This window comes from Lissotriton helveticus, chromosome 6 (genome assembly GCF_964261635.1).
Source record: "Lissotriton helveticus chromosome 6, aLisHel1.1, whole genome shotgun sequence".
In the NCBI taxonomy this organism is placed as follows: Eukaryota; Metazoa; Chordata; class Amphibia; order Caudata; family Salamandridae; genus Lissotriton; species Lissotriton helveticus.
Window position 1 is genome coordinate 836,514,275 of NC_136067.1, and position 17,358 is coordinate 836,531,632.

Here is a 17,358-nt window from a genome sequence, read left to right on the forward strand (position 1 = left end):
GTTTTATTTGGCTGCAATTGCTTATTTTTATATATATATTTATATATATATGTCTATATTTATGTGGGGCACATATAATATATTGTTTCCGGGGTCCCGCGCATGGGCGGGAATATTCTAATGCTTATGACTATTGATGAGGATCCCCTGGAAGAGAAATAAATATATATTCTTTGAAGCCCTTTTTTGGCTTTGAATCAAATATTGTAGGAATATGTAGGCTTCTGTTGTTTGTATGTGTAATGTCCCAGATTAATTAATCTGATGTGATTTAGCTTCTCTGTATATACTTGTTATCTATGTTGTGAACATTTACCATTCTAAAGCGCTCTGCCTCAGATGCTCTGTATAGACATGTTATCTTTGATGTGAACATTTATGCTATATAAAACTCACAAATATATAGATACACACAGACACATATATATATATATATATATATATATATATATATATATATATACACACACACATATATATATATATATATATATATACACACACACACACATATATATATATATATATATATATATATATATAAATACACACATATACAAACACAAACACACATATATATATACACACATATGTGTTTGTGTGTGTGTGGTGCAAAAATCTGCCCCAGAAAGACATGTATTCCTTTCGTTTGTCAGGCCTTGAGAGGGTCAGAGAGTAGTTTCTGAATACCCAGCAGTAGCAGCTCCTGGAGGGAGTGCTGCCGGGCGGTGACGCAGGGTGGGGGGTAGTAAACTCCGGATATGGCCGAACTGAGGTAAGTATACAAAAAATAAAATCGAATTTCGTTGCGCGCACTGCATCGCCAAATGCGATGCAGCGCGTGCAATGACATTTTTTTAATAATTTGGGAAGTGCTCAAAACTTTTATCTGTGTCTCCACGGAGATCCAAAGATTAACATTAATTCTGACATACACCGTATATATATATATATATATATATATATATATATATATATATATATATATATATATATATATATATCCTGTGATCATGGACCTTCGAGGCCTAAACGGGTCAAGGCAGCACAGCACACATAATAAGGAATTGGCACAAGGAAAGTGGAGTCCGTTCCGTTTACTGATCCAGCATCGCAAGAATCGGAGTAAAGAAGGATAACATATATATATATATATATATATATATAGGTGTGTGTGATATTGTCAGTGCGTGTGCCAGAGGCGTGCTTTAAGGGGCCCCCGCATCGCAAAGCAGGCCTTGGACTCACTGGTGCCTGCTTCGGCGGACTGTTTGCTGTATCCAGGTTCTGGAATCACCAGGGCCCACTTCTGGACTCGTAAAGAGATGAAGCGTTGCTGGAGTCACTGACTCCCCATCGGGCGAGATGGACTCCCAGACTTGCCCCGGCCAAATGGAAAACCGAGCTCCGGGGGTTGATGGGGTCTGGGGAGCTGAGGAGACATCGGAGTTGGAGGTGCACCCGGGAAAAAGGGGTTGAAGTAATATAAAGGGGATGAAGTAATATCAAGGTGACTAATTTTCCGCATACTGTTTCACCTACCCCCGCAATTCCGTCCCGAAAATAACTAATGACTCTGGGACTTGTAGTTATGACGCATTAGGCGTCCTACAGTTGGAAAATGCATTAGTACTCACTTGGGGGGGGGCGGAGCTATTTACCACCTATCAGGATGGAGCAGGACATATAAAGCTGTGATGGAGCCTTCATCCTGTGAACACCCCTGGCGCTGAAGAAGGCAAATAAGATGCCGAAATGCATTCGCCATGAATTCCGGTGTACTTTTCAAGAAAGGTGCCTCCATTGTCTCCCCTATCGTGGACTCTTCTCTCTCTTTGGAGGAGATGTGTGTGATATATATATATATATGCAACACTGAAGTTCACAGTCGTCGCAGCCACACGCCCTGGGTGCCTTCTATGGTGGTGGTGAGCCGCATTTCATAACACACACAGTCAGGGACCAAAATTGTGTCAGCCGATACAAAACAGGAGCACACTCGAGCCCGTGAGTATTTCTTTATTCGTGCAAAGCGCCCCTCAGAGTGAAATGTCCATGGGTCTGTGGAATGAGCGTGTCAGGAAATAATGTCATTTAAAGTTAAGGAGCACCAACAAACTTTTGAATTTGTAGGTGTTTAGAAGCTTGCAAAGCACATTCCCCACATGGTTACAGTCAACGAATTACTCCTGTCAAGAGTAGAAGTAAATTCCTATCCAGGAGAGAAATAGGCAGAGCACACCCCAAAGATCGGTGGAGGTTTAGGAAAAATATTTTATCTATGGTGAAAAGAGATTTTCCCTGTGCAGAAAAGAAAAAGTGTGAATTCATTAATACTAAGCATTTACACATGCATAAATGCACAGTATGCATATTTTGTAAAAGTTTATGTGTTACGGTTTATAGGAGTAATGTGTATTTGTGTTTCTTTAAACATATGGGGGCAGATTTACAAGCCCCTTGCGCCACTTTTGCGTCACTTTTAAATGGGAAACGTGACACAAAAGTGGCGCAAGGGGCTTGTAAATCTGCCCCATGTTCTTTACCCTTTTGAGGGTCATGGTGCGTTGTGAGTCAACTTTATAATTAATAGACATGAGACATGAGTAAAGCAATGAACACTTATATTTAATTTACATTTTTGACATTTCGCACATAAATAACAATGTAAACCAGTATGTAAACATAAGATAGTTTGTTGTTCTAGCAAAGTAAAAGCCTGTTAACTTTGGTCAGGGGATTCTTTTTCTCCTTAAAATAAAAAAAGACAAAGAACTAAAACCACTGGTGATGTTTTTCTGCTACATTCACATAGAAAAGAACCCTCAGGGGAAAAAAACATCAAAGAGAAGTAACAAGTCATAAAGCTGATGCTTATAAATCTTTGTAAAAAAACAAAGAAAAAACAAATGTATCAGACTCAGAAAAGCTTTACAGGCAAAACGAAGAGAAGTGTGTGTCCAGTGCCAAGAGTAGTGGAACTTTGGTTTCTTCTACACTTAAGTACTAATGTGTAAAACACTGCTACATTAAAAAGCCAGCCACACCATTAATTTCATGAAAATAAAATTAATGTGCATTGAACAGTTGTCCTTTAAGAGCTGTATTTTTTGGAAACTTTTCCTGTATATTTCAGTTTATTTTGGTAAAAAGGCATTTGAGTGTGCAACATTTTCTCAAGACACCCGAACGTCCTGAGAATTCGCGAGTTGGTGCGCTGTCCAGACCAGCCATCCGCGCACAGACGCACGCATCTGCGAATGTCTTCTTTTTTGCACACTGCATGCCTGCACGACTTCTTTGGGCTAAGCGACATAAAATGTAATTGTGCTTTTATGCCTTTTCTGCGCACATTTGGTTTTTTGTCTCTGCAGTAGCAAAGTCTTGCTTGAAACAGATTTTCGTTTTCCTGCACCACTTGGACACACGCAATGAGGTAAATTGTTGTCTAACAACTTTTGCAATGCCCCTTTTCTTGTTTTCAATTAAATCAACCACAAACATGAACAAACACAAATACTGAAAAATAATGAGCCTCACAGGAAAAAAAATACGCTTAACAAAATTATCAACAACTAGGGGAAGGATGCGCCAGTGACGCAAGATCTGCTACCTGTGCCCACCAGTGGACTAGGAGAGCACACTACCCGTTTCTCTGAGGAAACCCAACACTCTGGCAAAGATCCAGGTAGGAAATACAAACCCTAAAACTTTTCTTTGGATCACAAGAGGAAGGGAAGAGGGGACTCGTTGGGATTAAGTGGTTTATCGAAGACGCAAGTTCACATATTCGGTCCATTGATGGGTCAGACAGGCTTGCAGTCAGCAGCCTAAAAAACTTGCTGACTAGGGGACTTTTTTCCTAAAAGCCCCTCATCCCAGCTCGGTACCGGCTACCTGGGAGTGAATATATGGATAAACAGGTGAGTATTATTTTCCTGTTTCTACCAGATCATCAATAGATCATCCACCCTCGTCTACCCCCCTAAAAAGTACAGATCGTTTGTAATTAAATGATCCTATGATACTAAAATGTCCACCTTTGGCAATACAAAACTTCGCTCATTGGTATGTAGACTGTTTCCTTGGTAACGTATTTTCTTTCTGGATCTTAGGTTCTTGTTTGTTTAACTTAAACAGATGTGCACATATTTCTACAAAGAATGGCCACAAGAAAAAATATATATATATATACATCTATATGCAAATTACAATGAACTTTCCCATCATTGTAAACATTATTTTCTGATTATTGCTTTTATAATGGTGAATTGCATAATAAATTATGAAGTACTATCATTGAAAAAATAATTACAGCTATATGATTGTCTTGTAATAATATTAATAAGTGGGTAGGCAATAAATAGTCCATGCCTCTTGTGTTTTGCCCTGAGAACGCAATCAGCTCCTTCTTTGATTTGGAGAGAGTTGGGCGGGTAGGGGATTCCTACTCTAAGCCGGAACAGCCTTGCAGCATTGTAACTATGTACAAGCATAAATGCTACAGGCGCCCCGCCTTCCCGAGTCTTATAAATAGAACATGATGCTTTGAACGTCTTTGGGTCTTAGGAGTCCATTGCTTCCACGCTTTCCTGCTTGACCTTTAATGGTAACAGAGGTAGTGAGTGACTATGAGACATCTTGATGACCGATGTCTCTGAAGGTTCAAAGTAATTGCAGCCCGAGAGAAGCCCACTCCCCATGTTCCTCTGCAGAGACACTTTTAAGCTGGCCCCTTCCATCTCTCTCCTCAGAACAGTCAAGATCTCTTTCTCCACAACGGCCGACATGTCGATATTGTCGTCCATGTCGTCCAGCCTGTCGGCGCTGTCACTTATGTCAAACTTTTCGATCTCCTCATTAATGCGGGTCAGGTCCTCCAGGGACAGGCTGGGCGTGGGGGCGATGGGGCAGTTCCCCTTAAGGTGGACCTTCAGGCTGCAGAGGTGGATGAAGCTCTTGTGGCAGTGGACGCACTTGTGGGGGCGCTCCCGGGTGTGGAGGCGCTTGTGCAGCTTGAGGTGCACGAACTGGGTGAACTTCGCGGGGCAAAGCTTGCACTTGTAAGGCTTCTCTCCGGAGTGCAGACGGAGATGGGTCTTCAGGTTGCTAGTGCTGCTGAAACGTTTGTGGCACACCTATGGAAGACAGTAAAGAAAGAGATTAAGGAGAGGAAACAAGACTGTTCATTTTACCCCAAAGGGATCTCTACCTGATTAATACAAAGACGTCAAAAGAGGTCAGCTAGGTAGCCCGTTTTATAGTGGCACCAGGTAAACAACTGGCATACTCATGGGCATAGTAAATTAATCGTGAAAATATTGTACGCTCATTACTAGGAAAATATCACTTATAAAATTCAGGGTGACGTGCTAGGAATGGTCTTGCTTTGAAAACTCATTTAAAGGAAGTATTGAAAATGCAGAAAACGTAATTAAAATTTATTTTCGAGTAGTTTAGAAATATTCAATGAATTCAGGAATGGCAATTGCATCCAATGCAGTAATTCAAAAGCCTTATGAGGAAAAAAAGCAACATTTAAAAAAAAAATTCTAAAGCAACAGAAGTTAGTGCAAAATGGGACAACTGGTACTTTCCAGGTAGCCGAATAAATGTCCTATTTATGATTGCAGAACCGTTTGAAATAGGATAAAAATATAAAAAGTCTTAGAATTATCCAACACTGATCTGACTGAGTGCAAACTGTACACATATATGACATAAGCAGGCCAGGTACATAAGAGGTCGTGGAGACATGCATCCATCATTACGCATTGTAGAACCAACCCAATCACCCAATGTGCAGTACAAGTTGTACTTCCCAGCAACGACTATGTTTTTTTTTTTTAAAGGACATTTATAAGTTACAAATTAAAATAGTAAAAAACCTGGCGAACATTTACTTAAGTTATGTGTGGTTACTGGGTATCCTGCAAAAAGGCCTGTACACGTACTGGTGGCCACCCAGCAGTAGGGGGGTACCTGTATCTTAGGACTTCATGTGTGAAAACAGGAGTTATGGGCACAAAGGGGGGAGTTATAGGGCAATTTCAGAGTGTGAACATTAGAGATACTTATCAACATGAAAGGCAAACACACCACTACTATACAAATCAGTACACGGTCATTCCTTAGTTCAGTTCGGCAGACTGGTTAATGCATGGGCAGTCTATCCATACGTGAAAGGTCAGCACAAAAAACCCACAAGGAGTGTGACCGTTGTAGAGGCCGGAGGATCCCCGAGTGGGGAGAATCAATTTAGACATGGATGCTGCAGCAAAAATGAATGCTTAGGATGTGAGGGAAACAATCCAGATGCAAAGGAGGCAAACACAAAAAATGCAATTCTTTCACGGGACAATGGGACACAGGGGAGTATGTTATTTAGTAATTTCAATGCATTCATGTAGATAATGCATTAAATTCCTACTAGCAAGAAGCCTGCAGTCTTAACTTGGTAAGGGAATGAAAAAATATAATAGGGACAGATCAAGGTGAGCAACCACCGTGGCAAACCAAGGAGGACGCTTACAACTTAGCACAGTCTATTTGTCACAAAGGGTAGGTAGTGATGTGTGGCTGACTAGATGGGTCTGCTGTACTGCTTTTTCATCAAGTTTTATATTTCGAACACTGGAAAACAAATTCAACACCTGAAAATAATACCCAAAATACAAACTGAATTTTAACAGAACAGATAGGCACTCGCACATCGTACAATACGCACCTGGCACTCATGGGGCTTTTCGCCTGTATGTACAAGGAAATGCTTCTGCAGGTGTGCCAGCTGTGTGAAGCCCTTGTTGCATGTCTGACACTTGAATGGTCTCTCGCCGCTGTGTACTCGCAAGTGCACCTGAAAAAAAAAAAACATGGCTACTGCAGGTTCAAATACAATGAGGACGTCTTATACAAAAAGGTACACTTTTATTTAAATACTGACTGCTTATGGACTATTTTTAGCACTCGTATTAAAAAATGCACAACTCGGGGTTGAATGAACGAAATTTTTGCAAATGTAAATTCATCACGCTGTTTTCACTACTGTGCGCAACCATCTTCCTACAAGAGTTAACTGTAAAGCGGGAATCAGTGGGTGATTTTGCCTCTAAGAGCCCAGCTCTGCTGTTCTGGGGCTGATGTAGGAGTAAAAGAAATCTATAAATGTGTTGACAGTCTTACCCCACCCAACCCCAATTCTGTGTATAGTAATAGTGGAAGCAATAGAACATGAACTAATGTAATCATGGCTGCCAGAAAAACATGGCTGCTCTGCTTGCAGATCAACATAAAATGAGGTTAAGCTTACCTTCAAGTTCGACAGCTGCCCAAAGGTCTTCGAGCAAATGTTGCACTCATATTTTATCTTCCCATTCTGCTTCTTGAGTGGATAGGGAAGAGTTTTGTAACCCGTCATGTTCCTTTTGTTTTTAATAAGATTCATGGCTTCTTCGCTGCTGGCAGCCAGTGCTGCTGAGGTAGCTTTGGGATGCATTAAGTGTTCTGAAGTGGCTGCAGTGCCAGCAGTAGGGGACCCAATGGTGGGGCTTCTGGGTTTGTCTTTCATGCTGGCAGCGGCCCCAGTGATGGAGAAGGCACTGTTGGGTGCTGGAATGAGAAAGTCCCGGGGTTGTTCAGGCTGCAACAAGCGACGGCCTCCTTCGTGGGGCAGTGAGGGTGGAAGGACCGACTGGTTGAGCATATGATGCGAAAGGCTGCCACCACTGAGCAAGTTGTTGTAAAGCGGGTACATTTTAGGGAAAAGGCTGAAATTGTTGATGCTGTTAATATTGTTCAGTGCGCTCAAGCTGGTGCAGCCCATGTTAAAAGGAGGTAGCAAAAACTTTGGGTAATGGTGGCTGTAGGAAGAGAGGAAGGCAGAAGAGAGGTGGCTGCTGTGGGGGGTATACCCAGGGTAAGATCCCAAGTCTTCTGTGCTGCATTGTCCATTTAGGTAAGGGTAGGATTCCCTTTGTTCCTGTAAAGTAGTCATAAGAGGGGAAACGGTGGCTCCGGGGCTGCTGTGCGGGCTTGAACTTTTGTAACTTTGGTCTGGGCTGCTCCTAGCGGTAGGACTGGGCGTCGTAGAGGACGCTATCGGCGAATGCATGAGATAGCTCGACCTCTCCATCCCATAGGCAACAGATGCCTTTAAATAGTCTTCTGTGATGTGTGGCCGAATGGGGTAGACCACCCGTGGGAAGAACGGCCTCTCTGGGCTACAATTCTTACGCAAACCACCCAAGTCTTTCTCCGGAGTGATTGGTGAAATGTTGTTCAGGAACAAATCCTTGCCTTTGGATTGGCTGACAGAGGTTTTGAGGATCTCCTTCATGCTGTGCTCTTTTTTCGGGGCACTCTTTTGGTGAAGCAGGTCCTTCTCAGAGTTCTGTTGCTTTGGATTAATGCTGGTCTGTTCTGAAATGAAAAAAATGGGAAGCAGTGATTATACTGAATCCACTGTGCAGAATTAGTCACAGGCACAAGACACTTGATGATAGGACCCCCAGGGAGTAAACTACATAGAAACTGCAGACGCCACGTACAGGCTGAGGTCAACTGCAGCATCCATTACTCAAGTGCATGACAACAATATATAATCAGCTTACATAAGGAATTGCAATATACAATGGGATAAAGCTGCGAAACTGCATGGCGGCCTCATGATAAACCACTTGACAAAATGTAATCACGCCGCACAAACTAAGCACCAACACTTGGACCCAACAGCGTAGCGTGGTACTCGTCTGCAAAGCACTCAAGCGCCTCCTCAGCGGTAGCAAGCGCTATATAAAGACCCATACCATACTTGAAACTGACACTTGTTCACTGAAATGGCAAGTTGAAACCACTGCACATGATTTATATACCTTCAAATAATTTGAGAATATCAGAAAGCAGGCCCTGTCACATTGCTGTTGCAAAGGGACAAAACCATACAAATAAGCCATTCAAAAATAAAAATATTAGTTGATCAATGCCAGTTGTATTAGCTCATTCCAATACCCACTGGGACATTGTGCCACACATTTTCCAAAGATTTGTGCAGGCACTGGCGTGATGCAAAAGCCAGCACCATATACTTATCATTTTCAATGCCTGGGTATGTAGGACATGTGGGAGCCCACGCAAAGTATAGGAAATGTGAGGCATTTTTTTTTTATAGCCTAGCAAACTTCCAGCCATAAAGTTCAACTGGTACCATTATCAAGAACTTGGGTGCTGTTTCAAACTCCAGCCATGCTCATAATAACTATATAAACCTGAAATACAACATTTCCCCTCTGAAATACAACATTGCCCCCTGAAACAAAACATTGCCCCCTCAGCAGCATGGAGCAGAAAATCAATAGTGCGGCTGTGGGAATCACACTGTGTGCAAGGACAGTGAATTAAATGTCCACACCAATGGGGATCAGATTCTTGCCAGGATTTGGGCCTGGCTTTAGGGGTGACTTGCGTGGGGGAGTTATACCCTACCCTATGCCTTATCACCAGCAGCCCCCTGACAGCAGCCTTGAATAAACACTGGAAAGGCGCAATGCCAGGAAGGTGCTGATCAGGGACACTGATTGAGAGGCCTGAAGGGGAGGGGCAAGGAAATGGGGAGTCTGACCCGGCTAGATAAAATAAATATCACCTTATCACAGATGTTTTTCAGTGGGGGCTTTCAGCAGGAAGTTGAAAGAGACATTCATGAACTTTCCAGCAGCACACAAAGAGGCGTTCTGGGGTTTAAAGGGTCTAGAGAAGGAAAGGGGAAAAAAGGTGGGGCAGCTGGCATCAGGCTAGGTTGGCTGGTCATAATAGGTTATACAGGCTGCTTCACCTCTTCACTGCAGTAGTGGGTGCCCGGAAACATGTCCTGGTTGTGGCCAAACTCTCCTCGAAGTGTTTTGATAACACCCATGCCTCAGTCAGTTACATGCCTTGCTAAATGTTTTTGGCACATGCAAGATCAAAAGGTGCACATTTTCTCACATGATAAAATGTGGTGTAGGTGTATTTTCTTGTAACCAAGATCCTACAGTTGGCTGTCAGTTACCCTCGATGGCTTGTTTACTGCAGCATAGACCGAGTCTCCTTTTGTAGTAAAGAAAATCGCTGTTATCTGCAAGCCAAAAAGTAATAAAACTGTTTGGCATTGGGTTCTAGACCTGATAGCTTTTTTCTGATCCACACAGCTAGTTGAATAAATAGTGTAAAAGAAGTATCTGAAAGGAAGAGACAAACGAGGGTCTTTAGTCTGAGGAACAAGGCAAGGGTTCTCAGAGGTCCAAGAAAAAGTTTATTTTGCATTTGGAGCGCCCGCCATCCTCGTGTGAAAAGAGTTTAATTCTTTTCCATATTTTTTACTCTTTAATTTAGTACACCAATAGTGTCACTTTCAGACTTCCGTGTTACCTCATCTTACGGAAGTGATCTCCCGGGGTTGTATCTGATCCTTTCCTTGTATGTCAACACCAGGCCTCAGAAAGGCCTTTTCCCCACCGAGCATTTCCCCGGTGGGCTTGAGCTCTTGGGGCTGGTTTTGAAGCAGGGACGTTGCTGTTGCCACTCTCACTTTCCTTAGCTCCCCGAGGTTAACTGCAGCAGGTATGGGAAGACTTCAAGAGAGCGGGGGATAGAAATAAAGCGACCAGAGAGGCAGGCAGTGGAGAGAATGGAAGGTTAGAATCAGAAACTACATCAAGTGATGAAAGGGGGAGCTGGTTTTAGCATTTTTGCTAGGGCTACAGTTGGTTCTGGTCAACACAGCTTGCTCGTGGCCAGTTCTAGGCAAGCAATGCTTTATTTTGCAGGGTAAATACAAACAAATTGCATCGGTTGTCCAGCTCACCGTTTCGACCTCAAATGCTTTTTGCAGGATTTGCTAAATCGGTGCGGATTTATGGTTCACTGTCAACCCTTGTTGCAGACACCACATGTGTGCTGAGCCAGGTCAGTCGAAACCCGATAAACAAAGGTGTGGCTAGGCGTTAGTCCTCAGAGCGGTTCACCAACCACAGACAGCTCTAGTGTGTATCTGGTACGAATTGGAGCCTTCCTGCAGGCGGGGACTCTCCAACCACAGGCGACCCTACAGGAGGTGGGACCTGCTGCAAACCTGGAATCCAGACCAGGCTCGGCACTTGGTCAACCATCTGTGTGATCCTGAGCACATATTTTCTCCCTGTGCCTGAAAATGTAAACCTGTAATTTAATGCAAAATAAATGTGTGTAATATAAATGATATGTAATTTTGTGTCATTGGCCTGTCCACTTCTGATGTTACATTACTGCTACCTAAACTGATGTACGGCATTTTTGGCAAGAATGCTCCCAGGAGCACAGCTATTAATAGTGCAGCAGGTTCAGTGGCACCGGAGCCCAGAGGCACGGCAGGAGAGGCACGGCAGGTTCGCTGCATGCAGTCAGGATGGCTCATTTTCATTGCTTGCATTAGGGCCCATTGCACCTTCACTAAATGCATCATTTACACATAAACACATGTTTTTAAGCCTGTGAGCTGGAGATCTGACACTTTATTCCGAGATTTACAGCAGGGACCATTTACCACGTGCCTTCTACTTTGGATGATGATCGAACTTTATCCTGCCCTGCCCAGCCAAATGTATTGCATTATAACTGCGTGTATAGCGCCTCTGCCTACATTTGCAGCAATAATGCGCCTTGCGGCACTGCTTAGCGCCCTTACCTGCCTCTAGCACTTTGTGTCGAGGCTGAGGGCGGATAGCTACATGTCTGGCAGATTTGCCTGTGCTGCAGAAGATAAACGATGTTTATTGCTCATGATGAATGTGGCTGTGGGCGGGTACAGTCATTTCACGACAGGGTGAGGAACGAAAGCGTTATTTCTGCTGATTCACTTTTTCAGTCTTCAGTTCTGGGATAAGGTTGGGCTCTCTCGGTCTGAAGTGGGCAAAACTGGGCCACTGTCACTCAGAGCGAAAGAAGCCAGGCCTTTGTTTCTGTCTCAAACGACAACCGTTTCTGCCTCATTTGTATGCTGAACAGGTCAAGCCCTGTCAGTTTGACAGTTCACCACCTAGACACAACCAGCCCAGGGGTGAAGCCCTAATCTTTATCAGAAACGGGTACAATAATTAGTATGAGGTACTGTTTGCCTTATTGTTGAAGTGTGAAGGCTGTGAAAACAATGGGAATTTCTGGAGATTTCTAGAGTCTCTGCTAGCGTGGTACCCTAAGTATACCCAGAATAGAACTTTAAGATATATTAAAAAAATATTTCAGAAAACCTAGATTCCATAAACAGAGAACTGGAGGTAGCGCATCAGGAGTTATGGGTCTTAAACTTTAGGACTCTCTCCCATGCTATCCAAGAAATACTACTGTATATCTACTAATTAGGAAAAGGCTCAAAAACGTTCTGTTTTGATCGCGACCGTTTTTCGTTTTGGGATATTAACATTCATTGCTTGTGGACTGTTTGTCTAAAACTGAGATTTCGATTTAATTTTTTTTTCTTCTCATCAATATTAGTTCTTAACCTTCTTCCATCCTTGTGTGGTATTGGCCCGGTCTTCCTCTACAGTCAGTGCCTAGGTACCCAGTTGTAGATGATAGTTCGTGCTTGATAAAGTATTAAATAAATAATAATGCAGACAGCTGCAGAGTGAAACCAGGCCTAAAAAGAGGGTGTTCTGGGGCAGATCAATTTTGGTTTGAGGTACATCAAACACCTTGGAGCTTGGGGAATGTGCGGCAGCTTTGGCTGATTTAAACCCACATTAACCTGTATTTCTGATTGATTTCAGGTACTCTGTTGATCCAACTGTCATACTCACCAAAACACGAAAAGGAGTCAGTGATCCAGTTCTGGTAACGCCTGCTAACCACTGCAGAACCCTGAACAAGGAGCTAACGTCCTAGAAAACCGTTGAAGAGGCTCTTGCAATAAATGTGGACAAAGTAAGACTGTATGTGATCCATTTGTGAACCTCCAGAGAGTTTAACTTTGGGGAAGGTGTAACAGAACCGTAAGAGTTCAGCTTAGAAACCAAGAAGCCAGATCTAATGGGTGCTATATTAAGTGGATTTAACAAACAAGCATGGCTGTGACCAGCATCCTGCTTCTTTTTTTGCCGCAGAAGTGAAAGTAAGCTGCAAAACCGTAGACCAGAAAGCTAACAGTTAATGTGAGAGGAAGCGTCGCAGGCAATGCAAGTAAAGCAGATGGGAAATCGGCCTTTACCATACGAAAGGAAGTGGAAGGACATTCTTAAGAAACAGAACCCACCAAGGCAGTATATTTAACCGAAAACAGACAAGATGTGCGCTTTGTGGTCAGTGTGAAGTCTTCTCATTCTATGGCATGGAAGCTCAAAGACCTCCAAATTCTGTTCAAAGTTTCTAACCACAACAGTTAAGAATGAATACAAATTTCTGACAATGTTTTATTTTAGAAGCACCTCATAAAATGAAAGTTCACATTTTTTGATGCCTTAAGATCTTGTTCCCTTGGATGTGTCCTAATTTTGTGAAATTTGTGAAAGGTGTTAAAACAAAGTGTTCGCTGAGAGAGCAATATACATTAGTGGTAAAGACAAAGGACAAACAAGCACCAGAGTAGGTTTCGAATCTTTATGATGTCACATTTTGCACTCTGGGTAAAGTGCACCAGGGTCAAAATAGCACTGGGACAAAAATCGGAAAGAATCTAAAAAGAAGAGTGTATAAATAGGGGTAACAAGTGCTATATAAATGCAAAGCTTTTTGCCTCTTCAATTCTTCTCAATCCAAATAACTGACTAATATTCACCACTCAAATTACTTTCATATTTCACTATACTAATTCACCACTAATCCTTATGGGTTCCGGAGTAGAGTGCTACTCGCCAAGAAAGTGCTTCAACACCCCATTAAGGGTAACAAGCGTTATATAAACACAAACCTTTGCCCTCTCTTGTATCCCTCCGCCATCCTTCTCAATCCAAATAACTAACTAACCTATCCACCACTCAAATTACTTTCATATTTCACTATACTAACTCAACACTAATCCTTTATGGGCTCCGGAGTAGCTTGCTACTTGCCGAAAAAGCGCTGAGACGCCTCATCAGGGGTAGTAAGCGCTTTATAAATGCAATACCATAAATGGTACGATTCAGTGAGCGCAATTAATGCAAAAAGTCCTGGCAGCCCCTGATGCCAGTGCAATGACTACACGCCAGGCACAGTGAAAACAATAACTGCACCATAATGTAGCCTAACAATCTCAAAACCGGATGCAGCGGAAGGGCCAAAAGGCGGGACCTTCTTCCATCAACTGCTTTAATGCCCTTGTGGTTTTTACCCATCATGGAACCTCTATCAGACCACAGGCAATTTGTGGTGCCAACAGTCTGCAACATGGAAGTTAGTGTTGGGTGTCAGCCAGCGACGACCCTGCAAGCCAGTCATTACAAACAAAGCCCCTTCCTTCATAGCACACATATGGTCCAGCTGCTTTTGGCACTGGTCCTTAATCAGAGAACACTTACCTTTTTTACCCAGAAAAAAAGTTGGTGTTTTTGTGGTGTTGTGCTGCTTTTTTTTTTACTCTGATGTTATTTTCCACAGTACAACATACACTGCCTCCTATCCTCTTTAACTCTGCAGTATTCTTTCTTTAGTGGTCTGAGCATTATAATCACTTTTGCCTTTTGTGCCAACCACAAAGCTGGCACCTGATGTTCAATCAGGAAGGTTTTGTGTCCACTATTGCTTCAGAATGTCAGAAGATCATTCCTCTGGGTTTCCGCCCAGTGCCCCTTGACACAGAGAGGAACTTGTATAGTTTGTCACTTACTTTTTGAAATCAGATTACTGGTGACTCAAAAAGGGGAGGCATCTGCGTAATTATAAGGCATGCAACTCAATCGTCACACATGGCCTCGTTCACATTCTTTGCTACTTACTGGTATTCACTGTCATGAGGTCTCCTGAGGAAGGGTAGTTGAGCCTGTCGGCGAAGTCCCGGCAGTACCATACTAGCAGCTCCTGGTTGGCTGGGATGGGCTTGATGGTGTAGAAGTAGATGTCCATGCCGTTCTGGCAGGCAGCCAGGTTCTGCTCCTGCACGGAGTGTGCTGGGTTGACATAGCGCATCCAGTTGCTCTTGTCTTCGTTGAAGCCGTCGATGAAATGGTGGAAGTTGCCGCTGGCGTAGATCTATGGGCCAAGAGTGGAGACGGTATTCAGTACACCAGCAAAACTATTCACAGGGTGGTTCAACATATGGGCACATAGTTGGGCAGCATCCATTTGATAAGGAATGCTTTCTGATAGTTCTCACAAGACTTTATGTAGGAGCTGCATGCACACTGTTGCCAATAAGTGTCTCACGATAACATTCCCAACTGTTAGTGCCACCCATAAGGAACCTAAAGGAAACATTTGACCCCCACAAATGTTCTTTCTAGGGAATTAGTTTCTTCCACTGTGAATAGGAAGTAGGCGGATACTTTTCTCGAGACTTGCACTTTGACTGTGTGCTCACACCGATACCCTGACTCACCTATGAATTAGGCTCCGGTTAATGTGGCAACGTCAGAGTGAATCTCTTATCTTACTGCTTCTCTAAGGCCTGAGCACTTTCCTACCGCCCCCGCAAAGCGCCCAGAGGCTGACACTCCGCAGACGGCCCACCCACCTCTCACAATTGAAGTCACCCTTTTCTCGTAGGGAGGCGTGGAACGTCATACGATTCTGGTAACACTGGGAAGGGCAAAGGTGAACTTCGCCTGCCACAACAAAGCCACGACCTGGACGGCGGCCAATGCTCCTGACAGAGAAATCACTTTTCCTCTCAGCCCAGCCTCAGCCCCGTGTCCATTTTGACAAAGCACGAAAAGAAAATGTGTCTAGGCAACACAAGGGGCAGAAATGAACACACAATGCAGAGAGTGAAGTCGGTGTATAATTAGCCCCGTGAAAAGGCTTGAAGGCAAAACAGCTTTTATCACTTTGATAATTGTAGCGCTGGAGAGGGGAAACGGCGCTAGCTGCAGGCAGCCAGACTTCTGGGACGTCACTCTCTAAGTAATTACCTATACTCTTCTGCCAGTCAGCACACCTCGTATTTGATGTTCAAAACCCTTAAAGCTGCAGTCATAGGCTTCCTCTTTTAGCTTGTGCTCTTTCCCCATTCCCTTTAGTCCATTTTTCCTGATATTTACAGCTTTTAAAAAGCAGCAGCTTCACCCTGATCTTTTTGTGAGCTCCAGAAGAGGAAAGGCATAACACTGCAGCACGTGGTATATGGGTGTACCCTCAACCCCATGCCCCACCACCCAGTACACTACAGGAAGTGCCATTTTTAGGCCTGGCTTGACAGAGGAGCTTTCTGCAAGACCTATTGGTTCCAAGATTTAAATTATACCTAGAATGGCTTTGACCCCACCCGAAGGAGTGTTTTTTTGTCTCTCCTCGTGCCTTTGGTGTATCTTTTTTGCCGCCTGTCGGACACACAGCATCGAACACTGTATTACAACGCACCAGAACACGCTCGTAAGGTCAATCAGTTAGATTTGAAATACATTTTATGTGCCATTCCTCAGGGATGCATTTCAGTGGGGTGTTCAAGCTCGTGCATGTTTTGTACCCCAAAAAAAAAAGAAAATTTGTCAGAAAATTTGCTAAAACACAATAAATACTGTGCTCTCAGGTCTCCACCATGATCCCTTCTGTCATGTGTTGAGTTATTATGCAGTTCACTAGATTTAGATCCTAAGGTCATATTATACTTCAAGTGGCAAAGCGGAAAGAGAGCCAAGTGGCAAGAAATAGGATCCCTGTTCCTTTAAGGTCGGCAGTAAACGACAGAATCACTTTTTCTTTCAAGAGCAACTTCCTGTAAATTGAGATGGGGGAAACGCATGTGGCTTCATCAAAGGAGCCTGCGAGAAATGTTGTGGTGTGGCTCTTATGAGAAAATGGAACAAAAGCCGCTAGGGGTTCAGCTGTCAAAGAGGAGCTTTCAGGTTTGTGAGTTTGCTCCGATGAGCAGACATCCAGGAACGAAGGGCTCCAGTAGGAGACTGCCTTCTGCAGTCAGCGCGAGACTTCCAGTAACCATTCGCGGAGCACTGCACTATACATAACTCTTTCACACACAAAAAAATAATAAATGTGGCGGTGCTGCTTGCGCACACACAAGAAACTGCCCTGCTGTTGCACCACATTTCCACACAGTATCAGGAAACCTAAAAATGTGCTGACTCACAGGGACTTACAAGAAACAAAGTCACCCAGTGCCCGGCTGTCCCCTCGCCACTTCCTTGAGAATTCAATCCCGCCAAATGTTCCTGTTGCCGCTCACACAGGTTCCCTTTCTTGACAGTGAAACCAGGATGT

General features: G+C 43.4%; 1 protein-coding gene across 4 annotated transcripts in view; it reads right to left on the reverse strand.

Moving 5' to 3' along the window:
* Positions 1-2,607: 2,607 nt before the first annotated feature.
* Positions 2,608-17,358, reverse strand: part of PRDM1 (PR/SET domain 1) — a 121,470-nt gene continuing 106,719 nt past the window's right edge. For all 4 annotated transcript variants that reach the window (XM_078648441.1, XM_078648440.1, XM_078648438.1 and 1 more), the window contains exons 4-7: positions 14,922-15,174; positions 7,310-8,418; positions 6,728-6,856; positions 2,608-5,138 (exon numbers count right to left, since the gene is read on the reverse strand). In XM_078648441.1, the coding sequence (XP_078504567.1) occupies positions 4,566-5,138; positions 6,728-6,856; positions 7,310-8,418; positions 14,922-15,174 (2,064 nt within the window). In that variant the 3' untranslated portion in view covers positions 2,608-4,565. The remainder of the gene's footprint in view (positions 5,139-6,727; positions 6,857-7,309; positions 8,419-14,921; positions 15,175-17,358) is intronic.